The following is a 20,368-nucleotide window of genomic DNA, read 5'->3' as shown; positions in this document are numbered from 1 at the left end:
CCCGCAGAACAAGTACATGAGGTCCCACAACATGCGTGTGTTTATAGGTCCTCTCGGTACCCTCAGGGCCTGGTTCATGGCCAGGATTCAATAAGTCTGTGCTGAGTGAAGAGAAAGTGCTGGGAGGGAACCCACAGATGAGCCTGAGCCCACACACTTAGCAAGCCAGGCTTGTGGTTCTGTAACGATTTGGGACTTTGAATTCTCTCAAGCAGAGGTCTGCAGGCGATCGCCCACAAGCCACATCTTGCTGCCAACTGTTTCTGTACAACCCGGGAGCAAAGAATGCTATTGACATTTTTGAACAGTTGGGGAAAAGAATCCAAAGAATTATAGTTTGATGACAAGTGAAAAATCATTTGAAATTCATAAAGTTTGACTGGAACCCCGCCATGCTCATTCATCTAGAGTCGTTTCTGGGTGCTTCACGCTACAAGCCACACTTGAGTAACGGTGACAGAGACCATCTGGCTTGCAAAGCTGAGAACACTTCCTATCTGGGCCTTTCCAGAAAGAGTTTGTGGAACCCTGCCCTGAAGAAGCCAACCCGTGGGTGGAGGGAGGGACCAGAGCCCCAGAGAAGGCCATTTCCAGGCCCAGCCAGTGGTCCCATTCTTGCCCATTGTCCCTATGAGCAGCCCCGGCCCAGAGGCTAGCCTGGGAATCTGGACCATGGTTTTCCCACCTATGGGAAGGAGACAGCAGTTGGATGAATGGGAGTGTGTCCTAAGAGTTTAGTCATTTTATAGATAGCCACCTAGAAACGCTGTGGTTGCACCCGGTCAGGAAGGGCTCTGGCTAAGGTTGTGTCCCATGAAGAGTGCTCTCAGGACCCAGTTAACTCCCACCCCCTCTCTCTTCCTCTACTAGTTTTGTTCGAACTGCCATTCCTTTTACCCAAGAACCGCAAAGAGATAAACCCGCCAATGTCCAGCCTTATTACCTCTATGGATCCAAGGTGAGTAGTCTTCCCTGTGTCCTCCTCCTCAGACTAGTGAGCTTAAGCAAACACAAAAGTGTTCCCCAAATCAGAAAAAGTAAAAAGGTACAGAGCTAGAGAGGCAGAACCAACTGTACGTAGACTTGTCTTTATTTGTGCACAGCTGGCAAGGCTGGGGGTAAAGCAGACTGGGCAGGGTGGTTGCTGGGTGAGAATTATTTGGGGGGATTTCACTGAGGCGAGCAGGGAAGTAGGTGTGTGGGGCTTCTGGTCTTCATCTTGTGTCCTCCTGTTGCTCAGCTGATTCACTGCAATGTGGTCATGTGATTCTGGGATTTTGTGCTCCGGAAAGGCAAGGGTTTTGCTGACAGGTAGCAGTGGGGAAGGTGGAGTTTTGAAGGAAATCCCAGAGGGCTGGAGCTAGAGCCAGGAGACAGGTCTCCCATCTCTCTGCTGCTTCATTCACAATACACATCCTGACATTAGCCAGGCCTCCCAAATGGTGCCCTGTTCTGAACCTTCAGTCCTTTGCCATTCATGAAGCAAACATTCATTAAGCACCCACAATAAGCCAGGCATTGGACTAGATTCTGCATGCTGGGGATGTATCAGAGATTAAAACAAACATCATCTCTACCCTCCTCGAATTTCTACACCCGTGGTGAGGACAGGGGGCAATGTTCACAGAGTCTCACCAACACTATGATAGATGTAGGAGATCTGTTTCTTACCCTGTGGGTTTGAAGGGGAAGAATGCCACTGCAAGAGCAAAACATGCCCACGAAAACAAAGCCAACATTTTCCTTTGTGATGGAATAGAAATGGCCACCTTTGACCCCATTTTCAAAAAGTAAGCCCAGATGGACCCAGAAGAACTGAATACATATAGGACAACGTACTCCTCTAGGTCAGGGAGCCCTCGATTGGGAAGTGTGGTGAACCCATGTGCTCCCACCACTTAGGCCTACAGGCAGGCTTAGATGTCTTGGGATGGTGCTGGGACACTGCATATGTCCTCTCCAGGACAGCCAGCCTGGTCAAGGCAGCTTTCTCTAAATAAGGGACACTTTGAACCAGCGTTTTGGATAGTTCACAGACATGTCATTGAATGACCCTGACTCCCAAAGTAAGAACAACACCTCCCTTTCCAAATCTCTTTCAAACCTTGTGATTATAACAAGGAGAAAGAAACATTTATGTTGATGGTTATATGTCTTTAATACTTTCTGCTCTCCAATTTCTTTTTTTGTCGAAGCTAAGAGAGTAGACCTTAAGCTCAGAGTCTTTAGTAGGCCATAGAATCTAAGTCAAGCTTAATGTAATTTTGTTTCCATTATATTTATTCTTATGCCTCTTCTACTTATAGCAGGAGCATACTGGTTTTTCATTTATAGAGTCATATAAGTCTATGTTTTAAAATCAGTTTAAGTTTTAAAAATGAGTTGATTTAAAGAAAAATGTTGTTAATAATAGTAAAGATAGCCTGTGGTTTAAGCAAAATGGAGATGGGGTACGAGGTGGTGTATGATAGCCCGAAAGCTGGAAAACACTGTAGAGCAAGGCTTCCCAGTCTTTCCAAAATCATCCCCCCAACAGCAGAGGGGACAGGACGTCCACCTCCACTGACTGAGAACATACCCCAAAGAGCCCATCTTCAACTCAAAAGTTTCCTCGAAGTACTGTGTTTTATCAAGTCGTGCAAATTTTGCTTTCTGTGCCATAATATATTCATATTTGTTTAAGTGTTAAAATGCTATTTTCCATTCCTCACGGGGTCCCCTAAACGGACGCTCCTGAGGGACGCCATATTCTCCTTTGGCATACTCTGAGGGTATATGCTTTCCAGCTTGGGAAGCTTTGTCATAGGGCATTCGTCCAACCCGCATGACCCACAGGAGCACTGACCCTGGACAACTTCAACAAGAACGTTGAGGGGAGGCGGAAGGGTGGTCTAGGAACACATGTTTACAAAAGATCTACTGTATGGAGGGCTTTAAGCTACAGGACACGGGCCGCCTCCTCCCTAACCCTCACTCCCGAAAATGAGGCAGCATGGCAGCATGATCGCCCCCACCACCCTGCAGTAAGGCCCCCCCATCGGGGACATCCTGATTGGCGGCATCCTCATCAGCCGCGTCTTCCTGGTTGGCTTCCCCTTCGGCTTCTGGTTCTGCTTCTGCTCCGGAGTTCTTGCGCGGCATTTCCACCAGGGGAAGCCCCTGCAGGTCTTCCTCTCTCTGCCCAAGAGCGGGGGCCTCCTCTGGCCATCTCACCAACCCATTGGCTTCCTCCATGTGGCCGGCTCGGTAAGACCATCGAGGCTCATGGCAACGGATGCACCAGAACTGGAGGCAGATGAAAGCTAAGACGGCTGTGAAGCAGGCTAGCAGAATGGCCATCAAAACCCACAGGGAGATCTGGGGGTCCACCAGCGAGCTCCCAGCCGCCAGCGGACTCTTATCCAGGGTATGGAACATGGTGCAGTAGTGCCTGTAGGGGAAGGCAGCCTTCTTGCAGCTGATGCAGAGGAAGTAGAGAGTGGAGGGGGCGAGGTGTTCCAGCACCACGGAGCTGATGGTTCGAGGCACCTTCTCCTCGTGGTGGAAGCTGTAGCGAAGATAGCCGGAGAAGATGCTGTTCCAGTTGGGCCTATACATAATATGGTAATAGTCCTCCAGGCAGGGCTCCGAGGATGACCAGGAAATGATGGCTCCTGTGTGAGAAACGTTCCCAACCTCGATGTTCATCCTGATTCTAGAACCAGAATCAAAGTGAAAAATGACATCCCCTTATTGAAGTATTTATGTATGATATTCATAACCACCATATGTTGAGCATTCACGATGGGAAATAAGATTGTCCCTGTTTTACAAAGAAATGGGGATCAGGGGGTTACTTTACTCAGCGAAGGCGTAGCTAAGAAATAAGAGATCGGAAGTTCACATTGGGGCTGTCTCATGTCAAAGCCCTGGCCTGCAGGCCTGAAAAAGAGGCACCCACATCCCCCAGCCTCATCCCACCCTGGCTCATGTCCTTTAGATAGAACATAGTTTCTACCTCTTTAAACAATGAAGAAAGGCAGTAAAAGAAATCAGACAACCTGATTAACGTGCCCTTGTTAGTCACCATGGCTCTGCAGCCTCCAAGTCAGCCCATTCTATCACCTACAGTATCCCTTCTGGACCTTCTGCTTCTGCCTCCAATGCTGTGAGCTCAGTCATCTAGAACATTCTGCCCACTGCTATTTTAGCCTCTCAATTCTGTTGCCCACAAGAGGGGAGATTTGCGTCATCACTCCTTGCCAGCTGATTTCTCCCCAAAGCCTCTGCTCTTGTTTTGTTTCTTTGTTTGTTTGTTCAAGGCCGGAGGTACCCAGGAAATTGGTTGTGTAGGTCAAGGCAGTCAGCGTCTAAGACTAGCATCAATGCTGCTGTTTCTTACCTCTGGTCCTGTGAGTGTTAACAATGACAGTCATCACCAACAGTTAATGAGGGATTGCTGGGTCCCATCTAGGATGTGTCATGCTCGATGCTCACATACTGTAATAAATTTCCCTTAATCTTCGTCACAGCCTCTGAGCATTTCCAGAGGTAGGGCTGCTGGGGTTAGTTACGGATCGTCATTGCAGATTGAGGTCCTGGTATAACACCCAGTTGCTGTTTTTCCGCAAATCAGATGAGCTCTCTTCAGATCATCAGCCCTCTGCTTTGGTAAGAGAGCTCCATCTTCAAGCTTTTTCGTTTCTCTTAAATGCTATCTCTTTGAGAGAGAGAGTGTCCCCTCCACTGAATTTCCCCTGATCAAAAATTCAGGGGTAGCCATATTCCTTCAGCCTGTGTGTGCTCACCTACTGTCTCCCCCAGCCCTGTTCTCTCCCCTTCTTGTCTCACGTGAAAGTGAAATGCAGAAGCCTGCGGTTTAGATTTTAATGACCTCGTAAAAACCCATCAGCCAGATTTTAACCTGAATTGGATGTGAAGCCAAACTGATTTCCATGACAAGCTGCGCTCTCACCTCCCTGCCTCCCTCCGACCTATTATTTCCATGCCAGGTTACCTAGAGGAGGTGGGTTGCAGAAAAGCACAGCACTGAGCAATTTTTCAATCCTCGTTTTTCTTCTCTAAGGATGACAGTGAGCTGAAATGCTCAGGAAGGGAAAGAGTTCCCTTCTGTTTGGTTGGAAATTTCTTCCCAGAAACATGGGTAATGAAAAGGACGAGACAGGTGTGCTCAGATCCCTCCCGGGAAGGTCATTGCAAAGGAGACTGTTTGCGCTCTCTTCATCAGTCTCCCTTCTGTTGACCTCCCCCGTCCTCTCCGCCCCACACATCCCTGTAAACACACTTCTGACCACAAAGAAAAGAGCTTAATTCATTGCTTATAATACAGAGGCAATGGCCTTTGTAAACCCCTTCCATCAGGGGTGATCAGGAATCCCGTGTTTTGTCATGAATCTTTTCTCCTGTTTGCTTCGCATCTGCTGCTGGCTGTCTTTGCAGACTGAGTTCTCTACAGCAGACATTTTTAAGAGCTTTCTGGCAAGACACTATAGCAACATCTTCAGCTTTGGGGACCAGATGAATCTCCCTTATTTGCTTTTCCTTTTCTGCTTCTGTTTCTAAATTCCCCCTATTTTTAGCTGTTCCTATTGCCATCGCCTGGCCCTCCGCCAGGCAGAGTGTGAAAGGAAAAACCATTTCCATTTCCAAGAAGAGCCATTTATGTCCCTTACCTGATGCTCGCGGTGGATCTGGTTAGAACGCAGCCTGCAGAGGCAGGGACAGAGTGGACCAAAGCTGAAGGGATGGAGCCTTCTCCCCTCCTCTGCTCTGGGCTCTCCTTGATTCCTCTCTCGCCACTGTCTGAGTAATCCCACTGTCGCCCCCAACGCTCACATTATTCATTTCTTCAGATCAGCATCATTCACCATGGCAACCAGCAGGCATCTGTACGCACGATGCTTTCAGGGACCAGTCTGGAAAGGCTTTTGCCCACTGAGCGGAGCTCTCATTCCTTTGGCCAAAAAAAAAAAAAAAAAAAAAAAAAGCAAACAGTCTCCTGCAAACTGATCCTCAGAATGGTACTAATTCTTCCAGGACTGCCAAATTTTCTCTCTAATTGGCTGGTGATCGTTTTTTGCCCCATCTAGACCCTCTTTGGACAATGGCTCAATGTAAAGATGCCTGTCTCAGTTATCCAACAATTAAAATAGTAATTTTATCCCAAGCCCTCCCACCCTTACCCTCCCTCTTTATCACCTTCTTTCTTCATTCTTGTCTCTTGTGGCATTCTCCAATTATATGACCCTGGTCAAGAGTCTTTTATTCTCTGGGCCTCGGTTCCATCCTCTGTAAAGCTCTAGATTTGGGCTCGAGGGGGATGGCAGAGGGAAAGCAGGAGCACTACTGCTGCCGGTAGTGGAACCCTTGGTGGAACCCTTGGTGGCACCCGGTCTGGAACCCTTGTCAGGCTTGCTGAACCACCCCAGCACTGGCACTGTGTTGATCTGAGTGTCCCATCCAAAATTCTGGTCTACCCACAACCCCAGAGTGTGACCTTATTTGGAAATAGGGTCTTTATCAATTGAATAAGTTAAAGATCTTGAAATGATATCACCCTAGATTTAAGGGGAGCCCTAAATCCAATGACTGGTGTCTTTATAAGAGAAAGGAAAAGGAGGTCTCCACGCAGAGGGACACAAAGGGAAGAAGCCATGTAGACACAGAGGCAGAGGTTGGGACAATGCTGTTGTAACTAACGAGCGCCAGCAGCACCTGGAGCTGGGAAATGAAAAGAAGGGGTCTGCCCCTGAGCCTTCAGAGGGGGCGTGGCCCCGCCAGCACCTGGAGCTGAGGCTTCAGCCTCCGGAACTGTGAGATGCTAAGGTGTTAAGACACCACATTTGTGGTGATTTGTTACAACGGCTCGGGGAGACTACCACACCCCTCCGTCCAGCTGGGCTCAGAAACACAAGCATCCCAAGAAACTGCCTACCAACCAGCCACCTGGGGTTGACCCCGGAAATGGAAACTGCTTACTATTCCCGGATTGGATGGTCCTCCAAGTTCCTCTTCTTTGAAGAATCCTGACTCTGCTTCCATTTCCCATAAAGGTGTACCTGCCTCTGAGATTCCATCCCTTCCTGGTCCCCTCAGGAATATGTTGCCCTCACTATTGGGGCCATCACAGAGCATGTCAGAAATACAGAGAGAATAAAGTTCGGTTATCTTCAGCCGCCAAGTTTGTGGAAATTTGTCATAGCAGCTCCAGCCAGATTTAGACCTGAATTATTTTACCCAAATTATGTGCTTTTAAAAGTCAGGTTGTTTTTGTTTTTTTTGTTTTTTTTTTTTTCCTCTTCTTGGTTCTTGGCCAAAGTATCCAAGTGAACCCATGAGTCTCCTTGTGATTCACAGGAGTGATAATCAAAAGTTAAGAAGAGTTTCCTGGGGAGCTGCAGACCCTCCCCGGGCCAAGGGTCTCTGTGAGGCCTGGCGTCTTGGGATGTGCCTTGATTAGACACTTGCTCTGTGGCTTCCCCATGGCATTCGGTCCTCCCGGGGGCCTGTCTGAACTCTGCTGTAATGTGTGCTAATGATGACTTCCTGCAGAACATCAAAGTGTCCTCGCCACAGAAAGGCCAGTGTGGAAGTTTGCAGGTGCCTTCTGAAAAGGTTATTTTGAGGGAAATAAAAATACCAGACTTAGGAGGCCTGTAGAGTGACGAGACAGAGCTCAAACCTTTGCCACAGAAAACGGAGATTTATTTTTAATGCTCCTGGATGCCATTTTTAACACTAAGCTCTTCATTTGAGAAGTTGAGACACAGAGAATGGGAGTGAGACCGAGAAGCCTTCCTTTTTCCCAGATCCCGAGAGAAGGGTGGCGTTCCTCAGGCCATATGACTGACTAGTGGCAAAGCCAGGGGTGGAAACCAGGTCCCCGACTCGCAGTCCTGGGTGCGTCCTGCCCCTCTGGGCCATCGCTGTCCACCAGCAGCAGAGGAGCCAGGACAGCCCTCAGGGTGTGAGATAAATCTTCTGGGGCACTTGCCTGAGGAGATCACATCCCAGCCAGACTCCCTCTCTCTCCTCCTTCACAGAGGACACTCCTATAGTGTGTCCAAGTTGTAGCCTCTTGGGCAGGCAGCCTGGGAGGCCCTGATTGACTCATATCTCTAGTAAATTAATGCCAGAGATCAGCCCTACAGGCGTCCCCGTGCCCTTCCTGGAGCTGGCAGTAAAGGGATGATGAGAAGGCATTCCTGGGCCAATCCCAAAGCTGTCCGGCACCCAGGAGAAGGTAGTTGTTCAGAGTGCAGGCCCTAAAACCCCAAGGCTGGTTGCAAATCCTGCCCATGTAGACTTGGCAGATCCCCTCACTTTTCTATACCTTGGTTAACTCTTCTGTAAGATGGGAATATCAAGAATCCCTGTGCTAAGTGTTGGGCCACGAGATGAGCCTCTCCCTGTAAGTGCTGGGCCTTGGAACAGCTGTTACTCTTCAGGAGACCAGCTCGTGGGCCAGAGCCGTTTCCTGAGTTGACTGTAGCTTCATCCAGGAGTTGTCAAGGGCAACTATGTGATGCTTCCCTCCTTCCTTTTTTTTTTTTTTTGCTTTCATAAAACAGTTTTATTATTTAGAAAAAAATATGCTCATTGTATATAAATTACAGAATACAGAAAGCCCAATGACAGCAGTCAAACCTGTACAACTCAGAAATAATCAGTGAGAACATTCTGGTACATCTTACCTGGGCTTTGTCACTTTACCCAGGAAACCACTCTTTGAGGTAGGCTTCTTTTTTTTTTTTTTTTTTTAAAGATTTTATTTATTTATTTGACAGAGAGGGAGACAGTGAGAGAGGGAAGGCAGCAGGGGGAATAGGAGAGGGAGAAGCAAGTTTCCTGCAGAGCAGGGAGCCTGATGGAGGGCTCAATCCCAGGACTCCAGGATCATGACCTGAGCCGAAGGCAGATGCTTAATAACTGAGCCACCCGGGCATCCCTGAGGTAGGATTCTTATCAGCAATATGCAAAGGGAGAAACTGAGGCTCACAGTGGTTCATTACCTCGACCATCATCACGAAGTGGGGTTTGGCAGAGCCATGCCACCTTCTGGTCTGTGGTCCCTAGAGCCGGAGCTCCTGGCCAGCCTCCCTGACACACTGCTCCTCTCCACTGTCATTCTTCCATCAACGGCTGTCAACAGGAACACTCACCTTCACTCAGCTTCTCTGGAGTAGAGACAGGACTTCCCAGTTTAGTGGATTCCGGAATGATGGGAGCAGACAAGGAACTAAAAGACCTCAGAGACAACATCCAACCACCTGAATACAGCCGGCAGAAGCAGGGACACCATCGAATACACCTGGAGAAACGCATTCAGCGACTGTTTCTGCTCCCTGCTCTGGAGCCTGGAGTCCACGTACCCCTGACCAAGAGCTCAGGTGTGAGGGGTGTCACTTAGAGTGAGGGGTGATCCTCAATGTCAAAAAACCTTTCACAACTGGTCCAGGAATGGAAACTAGTACATGAGCCTTAGTTTTAAACATATACTTCTCTAAGTAAAGTGAATTATATAGAGTCTATCAAAATACCACCTTCCAGGTGACACAGAGTGTCACACAAGGCAGCCCTTAAATGATACCAATAATTTCCCAACAGTTCTTCAGTCTTTAGAAATTATTGGTGTGACCTTGTGTTTGGCGTGATCGTCACCCGCTAAATGATCCCTTCCCCCCCACCCCTGTCTGAGCCATGATTTGACCTCAGGGAAATTCATCCCATTCTTGGAGTGCTTTCTCCATGTCATGGTCCTAGGACCTAGGGCCCAGCGCTTTGCTGCAGACAACTGAGTACGTCCCTTCTGGGTCCATGCCTTGCCATCGGCACTTCCCACCATTGCCTGCCCCAGGGAGTCTGCATCAGCCCCACTGACAAGACCACCAGCCCCAACCACTGGCTCTGCTGTGCCTGCACTCCCCCACCCTCGTGTCTGCATGGCACCACTCCCCAGCTACACAGCATCATTGATCCACCAGTCCAGAAGGCTTTTATTTTGGCACTTGGCATGCATGACAAAACAGCATTTTGTGTTTTTCTTCCCTTAGATTCTGCCTCTGCTAAATGGGGGTGATTGTACCTTGCCTTACCCGGTGTAGGAGGCTGGTAATGCCCCAAAGATATCAGGTCCTGATCCTGTAACCTGGAAATATTACTTTATTTGAAATAGGGGCTTTGTCAATGTGAGGGAAGGACCATGAGATGAGAAGATTATCCTAATCATCAGGATGGGTCCTTAATGCTATCAGGGAGGCAGAAGGAGGTCACCCACATACTGAGGAGGAGCCCAACCTCTCAGGAGATCGGAGGGAGGTGGCCACAACCCAGCCACCAGAAGCTGGAAGAGGCAAGGGATGGGTTCTCCCCTTCCAGCCTCTGGAGGGGGTGTGGCCCTGCTGACACCTTGATCTTAGCTCAGTCATACTGATCTTGGCCTATGGCTTCCAGAACTATGAGAGAATGTATTTCTGCTGTTTTAACAGATTTGTGGTCGTTTGTTAATAGCTGCCCACACCTGGGTAGTGATGAAGGAATTATTCACAAACTGAGACGCATTATACACTTGTGTGTGGGTAGGTTATTTAAAAAGCCATGACATCGGGTTTTAGCATCTCTAAGTATCATATAGCACTGATATGACACTACCCAACAGATCTCCGGCTCCTGTTCTCCATCTTTATTCAGGAGACAAGAAAAGGAGGAGCATCAGCCTTTGAGGTCTCTAGAGCAGTTCCCTTGGATTTTTCAACCTCTGAGCTGAGAAGCCCAAGAAGGAACCCAGACATTGGAGACCCAGCCTACGGCTCACTGCCTATCAGGAAGGGACAGACAGAAACACCAGCAAGCGGTCCTGATGCACTTGAACCTGTAACTCAGGGTGTATCAGTCCTTCAACCCATCTTAGCCGGTGGGGTCTCCCAACAAGGACTGCCTTGCAGTTTTACTCATCTCTCAGTCTTCTTGCCCTGCGGGTTTCAGAGAGCTGAGCTGCAGCCTGAATTCAGCCTGGATTGGGGGGCCGTGTTTGTGTCCCTGGGCTGCTGGGATTCGGATTACTCAAGGAACATTAGAGAAATTGTGACTAATGTAGGAAATTAGAAAGAGTTTTAACTCCTCTTGGGATCTCGGAAAACAGGGGTTGGGATTCCAGAAAGCAGAGATGCAAGCTGCTTGCAGATTCCGTTTGCCAGATACATAGGCCTCACTGTCTGCAGGGGCCGGCTGTGTTTACCGTCAGTGAGAGGTAGAGGCCTTAGGACTTAAAAGCCCCTATACAACACTTACGAATGACAAAACTGGTAACTTTCATGTGATATATACATTACCACAGGTTTGTTTTTTTTAAATCCATATCATAATATATCACAGGACCCAGGATCTGCCAAATCAAACTCAACACATCGTCTCTCCTTAAAAGACTGTCCTGCCTTTTAAAAAAAAATAACAAAATAAAAAGGCACATCGATGTCACGTTTTAAAAATACAGTTCTAGTTTCTGAATCAGGATTATTTCTTGAGATCTCACAAAGGTAGCTCTTTTGTGCAGTATGGATTCCAACAAGATTGATTTGAAGTGAGACTTCCTAACTAGGGGACATGATGAGTTCGTGAGGCAGGCTGGTGGGTTGTTACCTGAGTCAGCGAAATTGGTTCAGTGTTAAGAGATGTGTGGCAAGTTTCCAATGTCTCAAGTCCTGTTGCCTTCCTGTTTTTCTCTGCCAAACCTCAGAAAATGGCCAGGCTCCCATATTCCCACATTTTCTCAATAGGGCCCAGCCTCCTACTGAGCCAGCAGGTCAGACGGGTGCCCTGCGGGGGTGTGTGCGTGGGTGTGCGTGTGCGTGTGTGTGTGCATGCACTTTGCAGCATGTGTGTGTGCTTCCTCTTGCATGGCTCGGGGCTTTGGGGGTTGGGGGATCCGGTGAGCTTATTCACGTAGGGGGACTTAGATTCTGCTCATTTTGTGCTGATCCTTCCCGACTGTGGGCCATCGACGGAGGCCTAAGTTTCTGGTCTCAACCAGAATCCAAGCCTGATCTCAGCATCTCTACAAGAGGCCTCTTCTGTGCCCTGAGTGGGTCTGTAAGGGGAATTCTTTACACCCCTGTGTGTCGTAAAACGATCCCAAAATTATTCTCCTTCTCGGCCCAGAACTGGGGAAGCTGCCGAACAGTTTCCATCTACCAGAGTATGTTTTTTTGTTTGTTTGTTTTGTTTTGTTTTTTTAAAGATTTTATTTATTTGACAGAGAGAGATCACAAGCAGGCAGAGAGGCAGGCAGAGAGAGAGGGAAGCAGGCTCCCGCTGAGCAGAGAGCCGATGCGGGGCTCGATCCCAGGACTCTGGGATCATGACCTGAGCCTAAGGCAGCGGCTTAACCCACTGAGCCACCCAGGTACCCCCCAGAGTATGTTTTTATTTGCACTCGCTACGCGTGTTAAGGGAAACTTGGTCCTGGAGCTCCTTGGGTGGGAGAGAAGATTAGGACTGCTAAGGAGGGGCGCCCGGGAAGCCAGCCCCACAGCTGGGAACTCTGACAGGGGAGCAACACATCTATCCAGCCCTGAGCATAGGCCGGCGTCCCTTCTAGCAACGGCTTCTTGGCCTCCCTGAGACCCTGGCTGCTGTGAGAGCCTCTTCCCAACACAGTCTGTGCTTGGACACCTCCCGCTTTTAGAGTGTTGTCAGTAGGAGCTAAGCCACATCTCTGATGTCCCATCATCGAGTCCCAGCCCTTACGACCTCTGCCCCATCCCCTCAGATGTTTACACAACATGTGTTGTGTAAAATCATACCCCAGATATGCACTCCTCTCTCCACGTTCAGGGGATTGTGACTGTAGCTAACACTGCTGGGAGCCATGTGACCAGGAATCTGTATGTTCTTCATCTCCACTTACCAAATTATCAGACGAAGGAATATTAACGGCAGTACTTGCCATGAGTGGGCCCAGTGTGTCAGGCACCACGCGTAGGGTGAAGTTTCTATGTGTTCTCTCATCCAAACTTCCAACACCCAGGGGCAACTGGGTGACTCAGCTAGTGACACAGCCAACCCTGGAGCTCTGCTCAGGTCTTGATCTCAAGGTCATGAATTCAGGCCCCTCCTGGGGCTCCACGCCGGACATGGAGTCGACTTAAAAAATAATAATAAATAAAAATAAACTTTCAACAACCCCACTGGAGTTCAAATTAGTATCTTTACTTAGGGAAAACCCGGCTTAGACAGTTGAAGTAATTTGCTCAGAATCATCTAACTAGTAAATTTGTGGACCTAGGATTCAAACTCAGGTATACCCACCCTAGAGTCAATCCTTTAGAATCAGACAAAGCAAGACAAAAAGAGAATCCAAAAGGAAAAAAAAAAAATAGTAGTTGATTATTTTTGTGCCCTTCAGGGGTGTCCATTGGAAAGCTCCCTGCTGCTTAGAAATCCCTTTCGTAGGATATTTGAGAAGGGATGAAGGAGAAATGCTCTGAGCAGAGGTCCAGAGGGCCTGGTGCATGTGGGGAGATGAGAAGATGGTTCTAGAAGTCAGTGAGCTCTGGCACATGGCCTTAGCACAGCCAAGTCTTCATTCCCTTGTTCCTGGGCAGGCTTGAGTTGCAGCCCTTTTCAGGAGGAAATTCAAATCATGGTTTTGGTATTTTTTTAATCTTTGAAAACAAATGTTGGGAAGTAAATTAGGCTATGGTATGGTCCAGTGGGTTTTATTCAGTTTACTTCTACACTGAGTTAGAATCATATACAGGAAGTTGCACAGTCTTAATGATTTGAGGCTGCTCTAATAAGACTCTCATAGACTGGGTAACTTCCACAACATTTATTTATTGCCTAGAGGCTGGGAAGTCTGAGACCATGCATTAGCAGATCAGGGGTCTGGCACAGACCCACTTGACCGTCTGCACAGGGCTTCTCACTGGATCCCGTGTGATGGAGAGCAGAAAGAGAACAAGCCCTTGCTTGTCTTCTTACAGGGCACTAATCCCACTCACACGGCCTCCACCCTCAAGGCTTTAATTACCTCCCAAAGGTCCTGCTCTTAATCGCATCACAGCAGGGGTTAGGATTTCAACACATGAATTTTGAGGGGATCCAACTATTCAGTCCATAATGTACACAGTCATAAGTGTACATACAGTTTCATGAGTTTCAACAAGGGCATAGAACTGTGTAGTCAGCAACCCCCACACCAGGTGGGGCATTTCCATCCCCTAGACAATTCTCTCCTGCCCCTTTCTCCTCAGTCTCCTTCCCCAACCAGAAGTTGGCCGCGGTGTTTGCTGTACACTCCTCATCCCTAGTGCTAGAAGCAGGAGAAGACAGAACAGGGCTTTGATAATAGGGACAGAGCTAGGATGCACTCAATTAGGAGAATGAGCGTCTCCCCGCATGGTGTCCCAGCCCTGTTTGCTACGTGGCCTCTTACAGAGACACTGAAATGGTTTATTTCCATACACAGAAAGTGCCCAGCCTGGTTCCATGATTGGCTGAATCATATTCAACAACTCATTCATATATTTCCTGGGTTTGTTGAACATGGACTTTGGTGAACTTCGTGCATTTCAATCCGTTGTATTTCCCTCCCTATGTAAACCTTCCCTGCCTCACAACATTTAGAAATCTCTAGTAACTACGTAGAAGATATCCTCCCCCAGGTTCAAGTAGAATTCACTGTGACGGTACATCAGTGTCGAGTGCAGAATTCTGCCCCTTCTCATATCCAAGCCTCACCAGAGGTAGGCATTCTATTACCAAATGAGCTATTATTTAACCTGCTGGATGCAGGGGTGTTCTGATTCCTCACGAAGTCTTATTATTAGTGGGTCCTCGAATTGTATTCTTCATGCATCCTTGTTATTAGAGAGTACTATGAATGTGATGCTTATGTTGTAAAGTTTAGAATTCATATATGGTAGAACAGACTTACTACAAAGCCTAGACTGAACATAATTACATTTTCCTTCAATAGCTCCAAAGGGAATTGAGAATCTCATGTCCTCCAAAAGCATCATTACAGTTCCTATTTAATTCATGTAGAATTTCTAATTAGCCAACTAACAGAAAATTTCCCACTAATAAAACATCAGATGTGGTCTTTACATATTTGCATGCTCCATGTATAAGATTCTTACAATTCCAGGTAGGAAACTACACTCAGAACTGAGCTTCGAAGTGACGCCTTATCTAAAAAACGGGGTATGGTCTCTAATAGAATTCAGTCTCCAAAGTCCACCATTATATATAGAGGTGAAGAATGTGGGCTTTGGAATCAGACCTCTCTGGATTCAAGTCAGGGCTCAATTACCTAAGGACTGTGACCTTGAACAAGCTCCTTACCACCCTGAACCTCAGTCCCCTCATCTGTGAAATGGGGCTAAGAGGTGTCTGTGTGCATGTGTGTGCTGTGAGGATTGAACAGGAATGCACATGGAAGGCTTCATGAAGCCTGCCATGAGGTGGTTCGTAAGTAACAGCATTTCAAAAATCAAGTCAACTGTAAGTCATACACCTAGCAAGACCAACTCGGGACCCTATATTTTAGTCACATATTCCCAGACAGAAAGATCTTAAACAAATTCCATGAATTCGGTGAAGGTATGTCATGGAGTCTAGAGGACAATGGAGGTGGCCGGTCAGTGGCCAGGGCCGTGGGTCCCCAAAGCCACTCTGCTTTGGTCTCTTTCACACCCCAGCTACATGATATATTTCATTGGACTACTTCTTGAAAAGTTATGAAACCCCTGATTTAATCCAACACCCTCATCTCATAGAAGACTCAGAAGAGCGTTGGTGATTCGCAGGCACTCGGCACAGGTCTCCTGACTCCCAGTCCTATAGGGTCCCGGGACCCCCGCCCGTTACAAATGGAGACAAGGAAAAGTAGAAGGAGACAGTGCTGAGTCAGCTACTGAGTTTCCACACGGTTCTTCCAGTCAGTTTCTGGTACCAAAGATGTCTCTAGAAAGACAAAATCATCTGTTTTACCTGCACCCTGTGCCTCAATTTGTCAGAGTCCTGGTTGTGGGGGCAGGAGTGCTTGTCAAAAAGATACTTGCCTGGAAACCTGTCCTCCTCTTCTGCTGGGGACCGCTCTTCCTGGAGTGGCCTTCACACCACCCTATGGTCACAGAGTACACCTCTCTCCGTGATCATCTCCTTGCAAACATATTCGTGGGGGTCCCCAGTGAGAGATCGCGGATGATGTCAGGTTTTCGTCCCTTTTAGCAGCCAAAAATCTCCCTCCAGGACTCCTGCCAGCATTCACTTACTTCCCAGCCTCTTACTTCGTCACAACCTCTGTGTTCCAGCCTCTCAACATTGCCTACAGCCACATCTACAGCTCGTACAGGAACTTTGTGGGCCCTCCTCACTTCAAGACCATCTGCAGACTCCTGGGTTACCAGGGCATCGCAGTGGTCATGGAGGAACTGCTGAAGATCGTCAAGAGCCTGGTAAGGAAAAGCCCTCTCCATGAGGCCTGGGACATGCCTTCAGCTCTGTCCATAGGAATCAGCCTGGGAATCCTGTGTCCTTATCCCCAGGTTCCTCTTACCTAGTACTCTGTGACACTTCTGCCTACCTTCAGACCCTGTGGCTTTGCCTTTCATTCTCTGACCCAGAGCTCACTCATTGTGCTTGATAACTGAACTCAGCAATCCTGATTGGACCTTTAGGGCCTACTAAATACTGCTTATACTGTCCTCCCATGTAGTGTTTTCTAATTTGAGACATGAAAAATCCATGACACGCGAGCCACCATTTCCCCCCAACCCGTGCTCACGGCAGACATCTCTAATCAATCACCATGCCTCTCTCTCGGGATCGCTTGCTAAACACTTGCAGTACTGCACTGGCCTCAAGAGAGTTCTATGTCTGCTCCAAATATGATCATCAGAACCTTCATTTAGTTCCCTATGACACTCCGCATTTTCCCAAAATTTGGAGATGACGAAACAGAAGTAAACAGAGTAATGAATAACTAGGCCGGAAGTGGGAAGGAGCATTCACCTGCTAACTCCAGCCCTCTGGGGACAGCTGTGTAGAGCCATGAGTGTTATAGATTGTGAAGCTAAAGCCAGAGTAAAGCCTGAAAAAGTAACAGATTAAAGGTGTCTGCCTTGGACAGACCTGTGGATTGTCTGTGTTTAAATTACCTAACGTGCCTCAGGCTTCACAGTTCCCCAGCCCATGACATTTTAGATCTTAGTCTGGATCCTATGTAAGCACCTTGATGCCCAGGAAAGACCCTGTGCCTAGAAATTGCCCTCCTGGAAGTCTATATGCCTAAGGAGCTGAGACAGCTATCTCTTCTGTCTCATAAGGGCCCATTTTTCTGTATAAAGGAGGATGGGGCTGTGCCCCAGCTTTAGGAGGGAACCTCTTCCCCCCTCCCAAGGAGCAGTGCCTTCCTGTCTTATGCAGCTCAGGCTGCTAGAACAGAATACCACAGACTGGGTGGCTTCACCAGCAAATACTGATTTTTCACAGTGCTGGAGGCTGGCTCTCCAAGATCAAGGTGTCAGCATCGGGGAGGGTCTCTAGTGCAGACCCTCATCCTGATGTACAGATGCCTGCCTTCTCACCGTGTCCTCCCCTCTCTCTAATCTCTTCTCACAAGGGCGCAAATTCCATCATGAGGCTCCATTCCCGTGACTTAATTACCTCCTGTAGGCTCCGTCTCCACATGCCACCCCATTGGGGGTTGGGGATTCAGTATATGAATTTGGGGGGGATACAAACATTATGTCCTTAGCATTGGCCCACAGGCCGCAGCAGAACCCCATACACCCCAGGAGCCCTGTGTTCAGTCCAGAGATGTACCTGTACGGGAATGATGGTTACTCACACATGTGGCCCTCTTCTCTCGTCAGCTCCAAGGAACCATTCTCCAGTACGTGAAAACACTGATCGAGGTGATGCCCAAGATTTGCCGCTTGCCCCGGCATGAGTATGGCTCCCCAGGTGGGTGAGGGGCCTCCGGGGGCAGAGGGTAGAGAAATCCTACAGGCCCATCCCACGTTGGGGTGGGCGGGGGGTGGGGGCTGGCCCTTTCCCTGGGAACGTTCACCTCTCTAACAAGCAGACAAGCTGGCCCTGTCCTGGGTTTGCGTCCTGCCCCTGCCATTAGCTAGATAGCCTTGACACGCTTCTAACCCCTCTGGGCAGTCCTAACCACCTTCCTCGATGAATGTAAATGATGTGTCTGGACCCGCCTCATTGCTGCAGGGCTGGAGAGGACAGCAGGGGCGGGGAGTATTTACAATATGCTCGTTAAGGTCTTTCCTAACTCAGCCTCTAGGGTCCCTTTTCCATTTGCCCACTTGTGGGAGGCAGGTGTCGCACAGTGACATTTCCAGGGTGAGTCAGGAAACAGTTTTTGCCACTCTGCCTCTGGGCAGAGGAATCATTCTTTCCTTCCTTAAGAATGAATGGTACGGGGACTGAATCTGGGGCCTGGGCAATGAGGAAAGATTGAGGCTGTGAGTTTGGCACCTGGTGTTTTTTTTTTTCCTAAAAACCAAGCTGTCTGGTGCTGAGTGGGTGTGATTCAGAAGAGAAAAGGGCTTGCACTCGAAAGCTCTGTTTTTTCAATCTCAGCTGCCCCACTTACTAGCTGTGTGACTGTGAGCATGCCACCTACCCTCTCTGAGCCTCATCTGAAAACGAATAAAAGTGCCCAGTTCATGGTATTCTTGTGAGCATTAAATGAGAGGTTGTAGAAAAGTGCTTAGCACAATACCTAACATTTATTTTTTTTTAATTTTTTTTTTAAATTTATTTGACAGAGAGAAATCACAACTAGGCAGAGAGGCAGGCAGAGAGAGAGGAGGAAGCAGGCTCCCTGTGGAGCAGAGAGCCCGATGTGGGGCTCGATCCCAGGACCCTGGGATCATGACCTGAGCTGAAGACAGAGGCTTTAACCCACTGAGCCACCCAGGCGCCCCCAATACCTAACATTTATAAATAAACATTCATTCATGCCATTATCAGGATCATTATCAGTGCTTGGAGGGACTGGGAGAGATCTGGGGATGCCTTATTTGTGTATGCCTCTTTTGCCCCAAAAAGGATTTGAGCCAGCCTCCTGAGCTTTCTTTAGTCCTGAGCCCTGAAAGAAATCTCACCCCTGGCCCAGATACGGAGAGACATGGGTTTGGTTTTCCGCTTTCCCACTCAGGCCTGGGACTGCTGCTCAGTCAGCACTTCCCATAATCCTGGCCGAGCAGGGACAGTTTCCCACTAACCAGCTGCCTTGGTCCCCAGGGATCCTGGAGTTCTTCCACCACCAGCTGAAGGACATCATTGAGTACGCGGAGCTCAAGACAGACGTGTTCCAGAGCCTGAGGGAGGTGGGCAATGCCATCCTCTTCTGCCTGCTCATAGAGCAAGCTCTGGTGAGTCCTGAGCCCAAAGGCACTGGGGACCCCCACCCCAGCCAGATACTTGAGGACCCTCTAGCGCACCCCGCCTGGGAGGCCTGCAGCATAGACTCGTGCTCTTCCCGTGCGGGGCACACCCAACGTCTCCGTTCTGCCTTTACACAGCTCCGACTACTTGAACCCTGGGAGGAGGGCAGGCTCGGGCTCTAGGCAGACCTGGATTCCTGTCCCGGCCCCACCTTGGCCAGCTGCGGGATCTTGGCCACCCAGCCAGGCTTAGTTTTCCATCCTCTCATTAAATAATAGCCGCTTGGATGCCACAGGCCAGGCACTGCCTTGGGGATGTAGTGGTGGCCAGTCCCTGCCCCGTGTCCTGGACAGTAGCAGGGAGACTCACGCTGAGTATTTATGCAGAGACACTGTGTTTATGTTGCCACAAGTGCTCGGAGGGAGGAGTGCAGGGTTTCATGGGAACATAAGCTAGAACCGGGTGTGGTCCTGGGGGAGAAGGAGGACTTCCCTGAGGAGGTGACCAGGAGAATGACCAGGAATTGGCCTGGTGAGGAACCAGGGGTGAGGGTCCAGGCTGAGGGAAGAGCTCGGAGCGCTTTCTTCATTGGTTGTGATAGGAGGTGGCCATTCTCACCCACAGAGTAGCTCAGAGGCCAAAAGAAAGAAAGCATGCAAAGTGCATACAGTAAGAACTAAATAACTGGTTATAGTTATCACAGTGCACAGAGGCTTGCCTCACCCTTCCCCGACCTCACAGGCCCACTTGGACCCAGCACACCCTTCCCCGCCTGATGGCTCATCTGCCCCCACCAGCCCTCATGACTCGGGCACAGAGGCTGCCTTCCTCTCATTCACCCTAGTGCTCTGCGCTGCTCGCTCCCCTCTGGGTTGTGGGGTGCACAGCCCTCCAGCCCTGGGGGCACAGGTGCAGTGGAGCAGAGCTTTGGAAGGAAAGGGAGAGGCCTAAT

The 20,368-nt window shown here is 48.9% G+C and overlaps 2 protein-coding genes across 5 annotated transcripts in view; one reads left to right on the top strand and one right to left on the bottom strand.

The window, feature by feature from the left end:
* The window catches only part of CYFIP2 (cytoplasmic FMR1 interacting protein 2), a 125,505-nt gene that overhangs the window by 71,272 nt on the left and 33,865 nt on the right, over window positions 1-20,368 (top strand). For all 4 annotated transcript variants that reach the window (XM_045999391.1, XM_045999388.1, XM_045999390.1 and 1 more), the window contains 4 exons: window positions 871-958; window positions 16,317-16,460; window positions 17,880-17,970; window positions 19,273-19,403. In XM_045999391.1, coding sequence (XP_045855347.1) covers window positions 871-958; window positions 16,317-16,460; window positions 17,880-17,970; window positions 19,273-19,403 — 454 coding nt within the window. The remainder of the gene's footprint in view (window positions 1-870; window positions 959-16,316; window positions 16,461-17,879; window positions 17,971-19,272; window positions 19,404-20,368) is intronic.
* On the bottom strand, window positions 1,089-6,093 carry FNDC9 (fibronectin type III domain containing 9). The gene is made up of 2 exons (XM_045999392.1): window positions 5,673-6,093; window positions 1,089-3,694 (listed from the first exon to the last, which is right to left on the bottom strand). Exon 2 carries the CDS (start codon window positions 3,685-3,687, stop codon window positions 2,971-2,973), a length of 717 nt encoding a protein of 238 aa, XP_045855348.1. The 5' UTR covers window positions 3,688-3,694; window positions 5,673-6,093; the 3' UTR covers window positions 1,089-2,970.

The sequence above is a fragment of the Meles meles genome, chromosome 3, assembly GCF_922984935.1.
Source record: "Meles meles chromosome 3, mMelMel3.1 paternal haplotype, whole genome shotgun sequence".
Lineage (NCBI taxonomy): Eukaryota > Metazoa > Chordata > Mammalia > Carnivora > Mustelidae > Meles > Meles meles.
This window is presented reverse-complemented; position numbering and strand designations above follow the sequence as displayed.

Bases quoted from the DNA above. Each gene is read 5' to 3' on its own strand.
- FNDC9 (XM_045999392.1), bottom strand. From the start codon at position 3,687: ATGAACATCGAGGTTGGGAACGTTTCTCACACAGGAGCCATCATTTCC.